The sequence below is a fragment of the Aaosphaeria arxii genome, assembly GCF_010015735.1.
Source record: "Aaosphaeria arxii CBS 175.79 unplaced genomic scaffold BU24scaffold_4, whole genome shotgun sequence".
NCBI classification, from domain to species: domain Eukaryota; kingdom Fungi; phylum Ascomycota; class Dothideomycetes; order Pleosporales; genus Aaosphaeria; species Aaosphaeria arxii.
Genome location: NW_022983477.1, coordinates 729,519 through 742,983, shown reverse-complemented (window position 1 = coordinate 742,983; position 13,465 = coordinate 729,519). Strand labels below are relative to the sequence as shown.

At 51.0% G+C, this 13,465-nt stretch overlaps 6 protein-coding genes and 1 pseudogene across 7 annotated transcripts; 3 read left to right on the top strand and 4 right to left on the bottom strand.

Moving 5' to 3' along the window:
• Positions 1 to 173: 173 nt before the first annotated feature.
• BU24DRAFT_179092 (uncharacterized protein) lies at positions 174 to 2,887 on the top strand. Its single transcript, XM_033521592.1, has 3 exons — positions 174 to 2,510; positions 2,561 to 2,739; positions 2,805 to 2,887. Exons 1-3 carry the CDS (start codon positions 524 to 526, stop codon positions 2,820 to 2,822), a joined length of 2,184 nt encoding a protein of 727 aa, XP_033383806.1. The 5' UTR covers positions 174 to 523; the 3' UTR covers positions 2,823 to 2,887.
• Positions 2,888 to 4,590: 1,703 nt separating this feature from the next.
• On the top strand, positions 4,591 to 5,212 carry BU24DRAFT_480235 (uncharacterized protein; the record flags this gene model as incomplete). Its single annotated transcript, XM_033533117.1, has 2 exons — positions 4,591 to 4,901; positions 5,004 to 5,212. The coding sequence occupies exons 1-2, from the start codon at positions 4,655 to 4,657 to the stop codon at positions 5,210 to 5,212; spliced, it is 456 nt and encodes a 151-aa protein (XP_033383805.1). The 5' UTR covers positions 4,591 to 4,654.
• A 148-nt stretch (positions 5,213 to 5,360) lies between these two features.
• BU24DRAFT_421769 (uncharacterized protein) lies at positions 5,361 to 7,789 on the bottom strand. The gene is made up of 2 exons (XM_033527803.1): positions 7,382 to 7,789; positions 5,361 to 7,330 (listed from the first exon to the last, which is right to left on the bottom strand). The coding sequence occupies exons 1-2, from the start codon at positions 7,635 to 7,637 to the stop codon at positions 5,616 to 5,618; spliced, it is 1,971 nt and encodes a 656-aa protein (XP_033383804.1). The 5' UTR covers positions 7,638 to 7,789; the 3' UTR covers positions 5,361 to 5,615.
• Positions 7,790 to 7,978: 189 nt separating this feature from the next.
• Positions 7,979 to 9,640, bottom strand: BU24DRAFT_421768 (uncharacterized protein). Its single transcript, XM_033527802.1, has one exon. It carries the CDS (start codon positions 9,634 to 9,636, stop codon positions 8,119 to 8,121), a length of 1,518 nt encoding a protein of 505 aa, XP_033383803.1. The 5' UTR covers positions 9,637 to 9,640; the 3' UTR covers positions 7,979 to 8,118.
• A 141-nt stretch (positions 9,641 to 9,781) lies between these two features.
• On the top strand, positions 9,782 to 11,343 carry BU24DRAFT_421767 (uncharacterized protein). Its single transcript, XM_033527801.1, has 2 exons — positions 9,782 to 10,182; positions 10,237 to 11,343. The coding sequence occupies exons 1-2, from the start codon at positions 9,798 to 9,800 to the stop codon at positions 11,241 to 11,243; spliced, it is 1,392 nt and encodes a 463-aa protein (XP_033383802.1). The 5' UTR covers positions 9,782 to 9,797; the 3' UTR covers positions 11,244 to 11,343.
• A 9-nt stretch (positions 11,344 to 11,352) lies between these two features.
• Positions 11,353 to 12,602, bottom strand: BU24DRAFT_421766 (Isochorismatase hydrolase). Its single transcript, XM_033527800.1, has 2 exons — positions 12,461 to 12,602; positions 11,353 to 12,352 (listed from the first exon to the last, which is right to left on the bottom strand). Exon 2 carries the CDS (start codon positions 12,332 to 12,334, stop codon positions 11,369 to 11,371), a length of 966 nt encoding a protein of 321 aa, XP_033383801.1. The 5' UTR covers positions 12,335 to 12,352; positions 12,461 to 12,602; the 3' UTR covers positions 11,353 to 11,368.
• An 82-nt stretch (positions 12,603 to 12,684) lies between these two features.
• BU24DRAFT_t34 lies at positions 12,685 to 12,795 on the bottom strand (annotated as a pseudogene). Its single transcript has one exon. The product of its transcript is annotated as a tRNA-OTHER (tRNA).
• Between the last annotated feature and the right edge of the window lie 670 nt (positions 12,796 to 13,465).

Here is a 13,465-nt window from a genome sequence, read left to right as displayed (position 1 = left end):
CGAGCCATTCCTTACCGATTCCAATACCTCTGCCGAGACCACACACACTCCGAAACGCTCCATCACAACCGACGTCGCTGCAAACGTCAAGCGTGGCCCTTCTCCTCTTGGGAAACTCAAGGAAGCATTCTCCCCTCAGCGAAGAGCGACGTCACCTAAACCTATCATTGATCACGAGGAGCCCGGAGCTACCGTGGACGGATTGGGTCTATCATTAAGCGGAGGAGACAGCAGGCAGGGTTCGAACATTCTAGAGAACGCGGGTCCGCTACACGCTTCGCCACCACAGCTTCACGAGAGCGGGCAGACACGGTCTTCCCCAAGCATCCCAAAGCGAATTATAACACAGCTCCCGGCTACCCCACCCAATCTGCACGAGACTCCAACTACACTGGTCACGCCGCCGACACCGACAGATGCAAAGGCAAAGTCGCCAACCGAATCCACTTCAAGCTCGAGGATCGGTGCTAAGCATACTCCGTCTCAATCAAACCCCAACGTAGTCGTGTCCCCTTCGGGGAATATGATATCGCACCGACGTGCGCGCTCAGCTACAAACCCACCCAGCAAGCTATCGAACTCCATCTCTGCTCCGCTGACCCCTACAATTGAAGAGGTTAAGACGCCAGGTGGAACAGCCGCACTACCCGCGCAGTCTACACAGTCACCCAGCGGGTTTTTCTCGTCCGTGTTCTCTGCAGCACAAAACGCCGCCAATTCGCTCAGTAAGACGATAGCCGATAGCGCGATCCAGAACAAGAACAAACCAGCCAGCCAGCACACGAATACGGAAGAGAGACCATCTACACCGGGAGGCGAAGAAGTCATTGGTCCAGAGAGCACAAATTCGTCAACGGTGAACATTGGGACTGAGAAGCGTAGATTAGCCGTGGAGACACTTGGATCCGGAAATCTGAGCTTGGCCGAACTTGGAATATCCGAGAGTAGCGATCCTAGCCCAATGACTTCGACGGTTAACTTGAATGCAAAGGGGGACGAGGCGTCGGCCAAGGCGGAGGATATCGCGGCAGCGCAGGCAGTGTCCGCTGCATATGCTGCAGAAAAGTCAGCCGATCGCCCACGGTCCCTAACTTCGACTTCAGCGCCTGCGGGCGGAGCTACAGGTGCAGTCTCACCGCAGAGACAGCCTGAGATCACAGACTCGCCAGCACCTTCGTCGATCCAGAGACAAGGTAGTATCAGGAGCCGCATCAGCGGAGGAAGGCGAAGGCGGCACCGTGGCAGCTCCGCTACGACTGGAAACAACATTGCAGCTGCTATAGTAGGCAGCACGACCAATCTGACCGCGACACCTACGAGTGGGCAACGACTCAATGGGACTGGATTTGCCGTGGCTCCTTCGAAGCGCAATCGGGATTTCCACAACTTGTTTAAGAGTGTGCCTGAAGACGACTACTTGATTGAAGACTATAGTGCAGCCCTTCAAAAGGAGATCCTGCTCCACGGACGCCTTTACGTATCCGAAGGTCATTTGTGTTTTTCCAGCAACATCCTGGGCTGGGTAACGAACCTGGTCATCAGCTTCGACGAGGTAGTTTCTGTGGAGAAGAAGTCTACTGCTGTACTATTCCCGAACGCCATCGTCATCCAGACTCTCCATGCTCGCAACATCTTCGCCAGTTTTCTCACTCGAGACTCGACATACGATCTGATCATTGGGATCTGGAAGATTTCGCATCCCAACCTTAAGTCGTCCCTGAACGGCGTGGCACTGGATGGCTCCGGTACTGGTGACCGGACCGAGAAGGCCGAGTCTATTGGAAGCGATGAGGGCTCTACTCAGGATTCCGACGACGAGGTTTACGACGAAGACGCCGAGGATGATGATGGAATGGGCAGTTTCACAGATGCCGCCGATGGTAGCGTAGTCAGCGAGGCCGGTTCCGTGAAAGTTGGTGAGACCAGGAAGGCGAGTGCAACCATCGCACAGGCTGTGAGTGGAGGAGCATCAAAGCTATCCGAGGGTGCTGAGGTGGCAGTCAATAATGCAACCGGGGCCCAGGATTTCCCAGGCCCAAGTACCCATGCGCCAACTGATTGTGGGGACGCCGATTCACACTATGATAAGCTCCTGATCGATACGACTATTCCAGCACCCTTGGGCAAAATCTACAGCTTAATGTTTGGACCTGCAAGCGGAGTCTTCATGCGCAAATGGCTCCTTGAAGATCAGAAATCTACTGAGCTACAAATGGAGGATGACAAGAAGGGACTGGGAAGCGAGAACAAGACTTTCAAATTCTCTTACATCAAGCCTCTCCCTGGCTCAATCGGTCCAAGGCAGACAAAGTGCAACATCGACATGAGCTTGGAGCAATTCGACTTGGAGAAGGGAGTTACTGTCCTCTGCTCCACTGGTACTCCAGACGTACCCAGTGGAAGTATTTTCTTGACCAAGACTCGATATTGCTTAAGTTGGGGGCCAAATAATAGCACGAGGCTGCTCATGACATTCACGGTGGAGTGGAGTGGGAAGAGTTGGCTCAGAGGTATATCTCTCATTTCTTCAGGATAAACATAATCACTAACAGTACTTTAGGTCCTATAGAGAAGGGTGCAAATGAAGGCCAGCTCACCTACGCTACAGCATTGGCATCCGCTCTCAGGGCTGCAGTGTCCGCCAAAGCTCCAGCCAAAGTGCCAGGCAAGGGAGGCAAATCGAGAAAACGTAGGGCACAGGTCGCAGACGAAGCCAGTCCGGAACCAATTTCGAAGACGGCCGAGCCCAAAGCCAAAGATAAGAACTGGGGTGTCCTCGAGCCTGTGCGCGGATTATTGGGACCACTGGCCGACATTGTTGAATCGCTTTTTGAACCCAAAATCATCATTGCTATATTGGTATTGCTACTGACCTGGAATTGGCTCTTCAGCGCCCCAAGCCGATCACACACATCGCCTGGACATCATACACCCGCGCAACGTATCGCAGCCTACGAGGAGATATGGCGCACAGAAGAGTCGGAGTTGTGGAAGTGGCTAGAAGAGCGTGTCACCCTGGATCGCGTACACAGCGCAGCTGGGAATCGTTTGAGAGAAGAGAATGAAATGCAGCACCGACTCGTGATTGAGAGCGCCGAGATGAAAGAGAGGGTCATCGACGAGGCGATCCGCACGACCGAAGAGAAACTAGGAGCCTTGAAGCAAGCTGTTAGAAGGGAGAGGGAGACCAACACCAAGAGTCCAAAGGAGGAGCAAACATAACCGACATCGGTTACATTTCTTATGTCAAAAAAGCCAAAACGTCTTGACGGATCAAGACATCCGTCCATCATTTCTACACCACAACACCATCACTATACCCTGTCGCACCAGGCCCTCTCACATCTGTTCTTTGTATACATAGATACGCATGACATGCATGGCGTGGCGTTTTTCCTGTTTCCCAACCACCATGTGCTTCTCTCTCCATACCCCAGATTGCGAGGAGGAGACAACCCACAGGTTAGCATTATTTCCAGTACTACTACCACGGCGAAGCGACCACGAACCCGCCGCCTCATCTCTTTAGTCTTGTTGTATAAGAATGAATAAAAGAATGAAACCCACTCAAATCATGGAGATTCTACTTTCCAATGCACTTGTGTCGATGAGAAGGCCCCCCAGCGTGACTGCTACCCAAAATCCTTCAAATGCCTATCCGTACCCATTCATCGCACATGCCTTTGCCCGCCATGGCTCTCTCACTTCCGAGTTACCCATTTTACTCTCGAGAAAGCCTAACTTAATCTATCAATCCCGTTCCTCAATATTGGCCTCGAGCCATTAATCGTTCCTTCGAAAACCTCGCTCGATTAGGAAGACCTCGCGGCATGATTCCCGATCCACCACCACACGCATCCGCTCGATCGAACGCGTGGTACCCGCAACAACACACAGGATCGTCTACCACCCACGTACCTAGGTAGCAGTTTTACTAACTATAGCGTGTGTGCATTTGATGGAGTTAGTCTCGCACCTTGAAGCCTCATACATATGCATAGTCACTACCAACTGTTACATCGTACCCAACTCACGTTTAGCTATCCTTCGGCCTCGTATATCAACTTAGGGCTGGAGGATGGGCGGGTGCCTTGTAAAGCGAATTGCTTCCGAGTCTTTAGTGGAAATGAAGGGAAGGGAAGGGAAGGGTGAGTCTGGACTCAGAGGCATGGAACGGACGGATGGTGTGTGATTTGCTTTTCTTGAATCGGTGTACTTGACGTTGGTGAACCTGAAGAGTGGTGGGGATATCGTCGACCAGTTCGTCAGTCAGGTACTGTAACTACTGTGGGAGACGTATACGAGCGTTTGGATCCAGCCTTGTCAAGTAGTAAGGCTTCTTCTGTGCGGATCAGAGGGTCTGATATGTGGACCCCAAAACCGAAGGAATTGAATGGCTTCGTTTGGCATGGAAGCGCTAAGAGCGGAGGGGGATTGTTTGAAGGATCAAGGTGGTTCGTCGCTTGGGTAAATCGGTTGGTTTGTGCTGGTGGTGAGGACGGTGGGAGGTTTTGTAGATATAAAAACCCATCAAGTGCTTCACATCCTCCCACCATACCACAACCCAACCCTACCCTACAATCCCACCTCACCCCTTCTCTTCCACAAACAAAACCTTCAACTGCCAACAACACAACCAAAACAAAACAAAACAATGCAATTCACAACTCCCCTCTTCCTCCTCCTCTCCACGTTGACCCTCCTGCCCGCCCCAGCCGCGGCATTCACCTGCGCGGTGGGCCAGCAAGGGTCCTGCTCGTACACGACGGGCCGGTGCGCGGTGAAGTGCTCGTACTGGGCGTTCGTCAACAACTGCGTGTGTCCGGATAAGCATAGGGGGTACAAGTACACGGGGGGGCATCAGTGTATCTCGAAGCAGATGTATGATGGGAGGCATAAGTGTACGCAGGCGTGATTGGACGATGGGGGTTGAGATGGTGAGTGGATTAGTGGGGGGAGAGGATTGGGAGGGAGGGAGAGCTGAGTGCTGATGTTTTTTTTAGGGGGTTCGATTGGTCGAGATGCCTTTTGTTGGTCCTGGAAATGTTGGCTTTTGGGGGTTGTATTGGAAGTCGGACATTGGGAATTGGGAATTGGGAATTGGGAATTGGGAATTGGGAATTGGGAATTGAGAGTTGGGAGTTGGGAGTTGGGAGTGGCGACGTTGGGAAGTTGGGAACCAGGCACTGAAGGTGAATCCTACGATTGGTAATGATAGAATGATCAAGTTGGAACGATCTGTTTACAATATGCTGAAGTTGGCATGCTAAGTGTCCTATGTTAGAGTAGAAGGGAGGAGAAACACTGACAGCAAGAAATAGCAACGATCACTATGTACACCTACGATCAATGGCAGTCAGCAAGACGGTGATAACATGAAGCTGGCGATGAAAATTTTATATTCATGTATTTTCCTTCGTTCCACCAGCCGAAGCTAGATTCATCTCAGTAGTCCACCCATAATCTCTCATCATAACGCCAATTCCCAATGCAAAGTACCTCCAGTGTCGATGACACGCCGCTGATATATAGACATTTTAATTTCCCTTTGCCAGACCCAGATTTCATGCCCCAGAATGACCTGCTGATAAAATTTTGAAAGAGTCGATGTCGACTTAGTCAAGACGACCTCCGCCCCTGTATCCTCCTCCACGGCCACCCCTAAATCCACCACCACCTCGGAACCTTCCTCCCCTTCCACCGCCTCTTCCTCCCTTAAACCCAGTATCATCTTTCCAAGGCCCGAAGTCTCCACCAACCTCAATCAGCCTGTCATCTTCGTCGAAAGAGAACCTGACTTTCTGGTTCAGATCATTGAACTGAGCACCTCTGCCCCTGACCTTCTCATCCGGGTTGTATTTTCTACTCGTCGCTTCACGAAGCTCATCAAGTCGACGATCGGCGATGTTGTCGGACACGGGAAGGAAGTAGAGTTTGGGTTTCGCGGCCGTAGACTTGAATAGCTGGTCGAGGGTCTGGAAGCTCTTTCCTAGATCCTTGCGAGTCTCTTCGTCGCTTGAAGCTTTTGGCAGAGGGGGTCCCTGTTGTTCGGATCCACGGCGGAATCGATCCATACTGGCCTTGGGGCCTCGGGGTGCGTTTGCTGGAGCGCGTGCGCCGACTTCTTGGAACACAGCTTCCACGGCGCTCCCTGCATCATTATGGATTTCATCATAGACCACTTCGAATCGCTTGGCAGGTATTGGGCGGCCCGAAGCGCGTGCCTCTTTCTCTGCGGCGATGGCACCCTCCTCTTCTTGAATCCAGAGATCAACCTTGTCTTCTGGGACGAAATCTACCCAGAGCTCTTTACGTTGGCTTTCCGGTGGCCAGACGCAGCCGTGGAGGCTGGAACGTACGCGTGAGGCAGCTGTAGTACTAGCGAAAAGCACAAGTGCATGCGTTCGCACAGGATCTAGGAAGAGCGATTTGAGTATCGAGGGATCGGGCGAAGAATTTGGTGGCGAGGCGAGTGATATGAGGTGTTTACGGAGTGGATCTGGTCGGAGTGGGCGCATTAAATCGCGGATATAGATAGCAGGTGTTGCAGGATGCAGTGCTGGAAATATAGGTCGATCGTCGGCCGTTGCTTCAGCGGAGACTGTTGGCTCGGACGGCGGGAGTATGTCTTTGTATCGGTTATCCTTCTCCTTTTTCTCCATTACCGCGCTTTGTTCCTTCACTGCCTCCGACTCTTCTGTCTGTTCTCTCTCCTCCTTCTCTTCGACCTTATCCACCTCTGCTTCTGGTGCGCGCTGCTCCATGACCACATCCGTGTCTTCCTTCAGGTGAACATTTTCCGCAGCTATTTCGCTTGGTCGGGGCTTCTTGGCTCGTAGATCCTGTGATGCGACATCTGGGGATTGGCTTCTGCGCTTGCGCTTCTTTGTATCTGCCTCCAGCTCTTCCGTGTTTAATCTCGACGCATCTATAGATGCATTTGTTGATGTTTCCGGGATGGGAGCCAGGGTGGCCTTCTCCACCGACTGCTTCTCGTTTGGATCGGGTGATGGGGTGCGTGGATCTTTCATTGCGAAGTCTTGTGTCTCTGTCTGCGGCGTAGTGTCCGAAGGTTGTACTATAGGGTCTGCTGTTGTGGTAGCATCATCCGGCGCATCTGGTGTAGCTTCCTTCTCCGTAGGCAATGCCTCAGACATTTCTCGTGAAGGCTCGCGAGAAGGTTCGCGCATAGGTTCGGATGGGCTTTGCGGTGCAGCTTCCTGTTGTTTCTCGGGTTCCTCTATAGGGGTGGCATCTGCAGCTGGTGTGGGTTCGGGAACGTCCTCCTGGGATATAGAGTTGAATTCTTGGTCTTCCCGAGTAAGTGCTTCTTTGCGGTCGTCAGTCCAGTTATCATTGTTCAAGTGCAGTGCTCTATTACCTGGGCTTGGCGCAGTCTCCTCTTGCACCGGCTCCTCCGCAGGCTTCACCTCAGGTTTAGGAGCCTCGGGAGCTTCAGGAGCTTCTAAAACCTCAGGGGTTTGCTCAGTCTCCGCAGGCGCTGCATTCTCCTCTTGATCGCGTTCCTCTAGCTTTTCGATTATCTGCGCCTTACGCGTGAGTCCTGTGGAAGCTATCCCGCGGTCTTTGAGGATTTGGCGCAAGTTCGCGACTGTGAGCTTGTTATAGTCGGTCATAATGGGATGGATGAATAATTGTTCGTCGAAATATACTACGATACTGCATTTAGATGCAACGGAATAAATCAATGTTAATACAAGAGTATGTGGGTGCTGGAATAGAGAAAAAGGAATGTTTGTCAAGCCCGCTTCAATGCGATGAACACGACATGACCGTTTTCAATCAAAGAAGTTTGGTCGCGTTTCACGACGCTACTACCCTTGGCGCGCGCATCACTCAAGCCACCTGGGTCATAGACCACGTGACACTTGTATTGTTCCTTTGTAAGGCAATTTGCGATGGAACAATGTTAAACGCAACGAATATCTATCCTCGAACGCACAGTTTAGTGGGTCTTATCCAATTGTTGCTCTCCGTAACATTTTCAATTCATGTTATCTTATGCTCCCTTTTCTACCCTGGATATATGTATGTACCATGTTCGTTACGGTACCAAATATGAATGAATCCTCGACCATTTTAGTCATGTTTGCACCTTTAATCCTCGTCACGAAGGAAGCTGCCCCCAAAAGGCCGTCTTTGCATCTTGCGAGTATCGACCTTCCGCTTCCCTCCTTTGTTCCTCTTCTCTTGCTCTCTCCCCTTTAGCCATTGCTCCCGTACGTTCTTCCCATTCTTGTTGCTTTTGGGTGCCAGGGCACCGTTCTGACGATCAAGAACACGTACGCTAAGGGAGCCCTTCTTCAAATCTTTAACGCGTTTCTGGCTTTGTTCTGCAAACTTGATATGTCGGCTGAGGTTCTCCTTGCGTATCTCTTCAGCAGACTTGCCAGGAATTTCCGCCGGAGGGGTTGGTGGTCGAACGTCTCCAGCGGCCTCCAGAAGGGAAGCTGGCAGAAGGGCAGGCAGGTTGCTGGCATCAATATCAAGCCCCGTTCGCTTGCTGTAGGATTGCTTTCTAGCTTCCACCTTTGCGTACTCGCTTGCTCTCTTTTCAAGACGTTTCCTCTTCTGCGCCTGCTCCTCTGCCATACGTTCAGCACGCTCCTGCTTTCTGGCCCGCTCTCTCTCCTGCTGAGCCTTGAAAGCCTTCGCGGCTTCGGCCTCAACCGCTTTGACTTTTGTGATAGCTGAAGAGGCAGTGATCTCCTCTGGAGCTTCGTCAGAATCAGAATCCTCCTCTTCGTCATCATGCGCTTCTTCCTCTACAACAGGTTGCTGCGCGGTGATATCTAAGGAAACAGCCCCTTCCTCTTGATGAGGCTCCTCGCTGCCGAATCGAACGTGACTCTTCTTGGTCTCAGCCTCTTGCCCTGCCTTGGACTCTTGTGTTGAAATAGCCTCTTCTGTTTCTTCGCCCTCCCATGTCGATGAAGGGACCTCATCTGGTATGCTAGCTTTGCTCCTTCTCGCAGTGGGTGTCTCCTCTGGAGCCTTGGCCTGTTGTGACCTCTTTCCTGACGACTTCTTAGTAGAAGACGCGGGCTTAGCCTTAGGTGTCACTGAACCCTCCTTGTCAGGAAGTACCGATGCCGGGGTCTCGAATACAGAACCCTTCTTATGTGTGGCTGGTGTATAGAATGCATCCTCTTTCGACGACATTGGTGTCGCAGCTTGATTGATCTCTGCAGCAACCTCGAGCGCACTCGGCGGCGAGCTGTGTCGAAGGCGACGACTCCGGCGGGGCTCTCCGTCTTCTTCTTTTTGGTGCTTCTCGCGCAGTGGAAGGGCCTCTGTGGGTTCGGCGGTGTCTACGGCGTTCTGCTCGTCGTCGGCGGTAGTGCTTTCCTTATGGGCGGCATCCTCTTCATTGATAATCGAAGTCCTCCTCTTCTTCGATACCGTAGGCGTGTCGTGTGCATCCAATTCCCTTTTGCCTTTTGTCTTCGAGGCCGAACCTTGCGGCGTCACTGGCCCACGTCGCGTAGATGTGACCATTTCGTCTGAAGCGCCGTGACTTGTTGGTGGAGCTTTTTTAACTTCCTCACGAACGTCCTGGACCGATGGCGATCGACTCAAAATACGTTTGGCGGTGTTGAACACTTTATTGAACATGGCGTTGCGGAGGTTTGGATTTTTTTTCTGGCGCCAAGGAGGATGATTGGACCCTTCCAAAAAAAGGTTTCGGCAGAAGCTCGGTCATAAATGGAGCTCTTATGCTCATCGACTGAGCTTCTATGGATTGACTTTTGACAACCCAATTCCTCCTGTAACCAATGGCACTTAAATCGGTGGCCCGCGCCAATTTCCTACGAGGTGCCCTGCCACGTACAAGTTTGGAGGTTTGCGTGTTCTGCCAGGCTCGAAATCGCCGCCCCTCCGCATTCTCCCCTCCAACGACCTCATCATGGACTTCCACACGCCCAGCATCCCATAGATCAAATAATTCAGGCCCAAGGAGGGTCAGAGCCGATCCACAGAGGTCACCTCAAGAACTGCGCGCTGAGTTCGACAAGAAAAATCGAGGCACCCATTTTGCGACCATGAAGTCACAGCGATTGATTGCTATGCCCGCTGCGGCTGCGGAAACCATTATTCGTGACATCCTCAAATCGCCGCCCAAAACTATTTCTGCAGACCTAGCTTTGGGTTTGGTGGAAGGTTAGCTTGTCAATTGATAGACTAGAAGGTACACGAGCTAATGTAAATTCCCAGCGAACTCTCGATATAAAATAGATTTGGAAGACATCACAAACCTCGCCATAACGACCTACCGGATTCCCGACGCCGATGCATCTGGGAGCAAGCTACCGCCAAGTCCACACAAGAACATATCAAGGACTCTCCTCCTGTCCTGCTGTAAAGCCAAAGAGCCCGGTGCCATCATGCACATAATGAACGCAGTCTATCTTGCGAGCTCGAAAGACTCAGCAAGGCAGATAGCAAGTCTCTTTTCGCCAGCTGAGATCCGATCGTGTCGCCAGGATCTCGAAGCATTGGCCGATACGGATTTTGCTGACGCGAAGACGTTGCTGGGCCTTTTCGCCGAGAGAGAAGGCAACGAGCAGGCTGCGTTTCAGCTCTATGAACAAGCCTTGGAATCGAAAAATGTCAAGTACAACATGGGCGAGGTGCACCCCATGGGTCTGCCACGATTTACTCCTTGGAATGCCCTAGGGACGCTTCTCATAAATAGCCAGAACCCGGAGTTGAGAGAAAAGGCCAAGCACGCGTTCACGAAAGGAGCGTTGGAGGGTGATGATCCAGTCGCATATTATCATCTAGCATCGTTCGAAGATAAGGAAAGTGGTAAATGGCTGCAATACATGCACAAGGCGGCTGGAGCTGGGCATAGGGAAGCCATGTACGAGCTAGGGCATTTCTTCATGAAGATCAATTCCCAGGGACGTGGGAAGGTGGATACTTCGCATCTACATGACAAAACCGTTGTCCGGTCGCTCTGGTGGCTAACAATGTGGAAAGAGGATAGCCCGAGGAACTTGGGGTTGGAGTGGTTCACTGTTGCCGCGGAGAGTGGACATAAACCTTCAATGCTTGAGCTGGCAGATGTTTCGGAGATCGAAGATGAGACAGACGTAGCAATCGGCTGGCTCCAAACTATAGCCGATCCACCGCCGTCGGACCAGGCAGAGGAGTGGCCTATATTGGCTGCGGAGGCGAAGAAGAAACTTCTAAGGATGAAAAGGAAGACGCTCGCCTAAGGTCATGTACAGTTTTCACTGATCTTCTCAATTGGCAATCTGCTCATAGCAATATGTTGGATAGCATCTACTCAATGATACCCAAGATTCAATCATTCACACAATATGTCTTCGGTTCCCAATCGTTATTCCATTGCATCAGCTCCCTTTGCGAAATCTCCACAAGTCGTACAGAACCCAAAAGTTCTTGCGGCATTGAACTGAAAAGCCTGCTGTGCAAACTCCGGACTCGAAGTACCACATCCATCAGCGAGTAAGACGCAATCATATCCTTTGCTGAATGCATCCATCAAGGTCCCACCTACACACTGATCGGTATTGACGCCGGTGAAGAACAAAGTTCGAATACCCTCAGCTTCGAGAAAATCTTCCAGGTCGGTCCTCCCCCCCCATATACCAGACATACGATTCTTGTGTATCCAAACATCTGGCGTTCTGTTTAATTTGGAGCCTTCTTCATACACCGTATCGAGTGGAGGGTATAGCGCCGCGTTCCAAGTATCACGCATCAAAAGACGGCCCCCGTCGACCTTTTCGCCATTCTCAAGAGTGACTTCGCCGCATTGCGATCCAAGGCCCCTGGAGGCCTTCCTTGCTTTCCCATGTTTGGCTTCGGACCGTACCTCTCCAAATTTATCGACACCAACGCCATTCTCAGATTCTGTCCACCCGTCGCCAAAACTACTATCCTCATCTACGGCCTCGAAACCAAATGCACGGGTCACTGCTGGCGGCATAGTCTTTACCTCCTCTTCCGTGAGACCCCAGTTCACCCAGATGATACGAATACCGGCCTTCCGCGCCGCGGGCACGGCGTGATCTACGAGCTGCTTAAGAGCACTATGGCCTGCGCTCTCCTTGGAACGACCGAAGGCGGGACTGAGAAAGAAGTTTTGCATGTCGATGATGACCAGGGCGGAGAGCGAGGGGCTGATCGTGATGGGCGTCGACGTTGTCTCGATAGTGATCTTTGGTCCGCGGGAGGATCTGGTCAAATCGAATCCTTTGCGTGTAGAATGGAGCCATCTGTTTGTGGCTGGTCCTATCTGAGATTTGCGATGTTGAGAAGTTGCATTCATCGATTCCGCCATCATGGGTGGTTGATAAGTCTGTCAACATAGGTCATGAACTTGCAAGTTTAAAAGTAAAAATATATTTAGAAAATCAAGGATATCCTGTGTAGAAGGCAACACATAGAATAAAATGGCATTACCCACTCTCTTCTCTCTGTAAAAATAAGATAGATCTGCTGTGTATTAATGAATAGTAAGTGTTACTCATAAAGCTATGTATAGGTAGTAGTTAATAGAAGACGTTGATGAGGACCAAAAAAAGTGCAAAAAAAAGTGCAAAAAAAAGTGCATATCACTGATGTGATGATAAGAAAGCCCGATGCCTGAGATAATGTTAATTACTTGCTAATGCAACCTAATGAGTCAGATGAACTTACGGGGGTCGAACCCGCAACCTTGAGATTGCATCGTATTCCAATCGTGTTTGACAGATCGTGAATCCTAAGAGTCTCACGCTCTACCGATTGAGCTAACCGGGCTATTCGGTTGTTTGATGAAATGTTTGTAAATTATTGTGATTATATATTGACTAAATTCCATTGCAGAGTGTCCGCTCATGGTTTGCAGGCAATAATGCACAGTCTCTCTTACGTGGGGCGGTCAAGCGAGATAGATTGGGTCCGCGTCCAAGGTACCCATAATTCGCGCGGCCGTTATGACTAAGGCGGCAGCAAATTAAAAGTCACAGTCAACCGAAGATCGTCAGTTTGCAATGGTTGTACCACGGATTGTATGCCTATTGCGGGGAGACACGCGGCTCTAATGTCCAGGGACGCATTCCCCTTCCTCTGCCCCTGGAGGCTCATGAGAATCTTTGACGGGGCGGGCACGAGGTTACAAGTAATGAATCTGATAATCAGCAGACCCATCAACAACACTTGCGTTGAACTGCATACTGTGTACATCGTAGATTCGTATGTGGATGCTATTTGCAGAATATTGGCCTCCTCGTATACTATTTCTATTTAAAGCTGATAGCTCACTCGCTAGCTCAACGTATATCGTCTGCAACACAGGGCATCCTAATCCAACCGAACCACAACGCAGTCGTCGCCTTCTTACTACCATAATTGCATCCTGCTCTTGAGTAGATATTCTCAACTGCGAGTGTGCTACATCAGCTGATTGCCAATGATGGAGAGCACACAT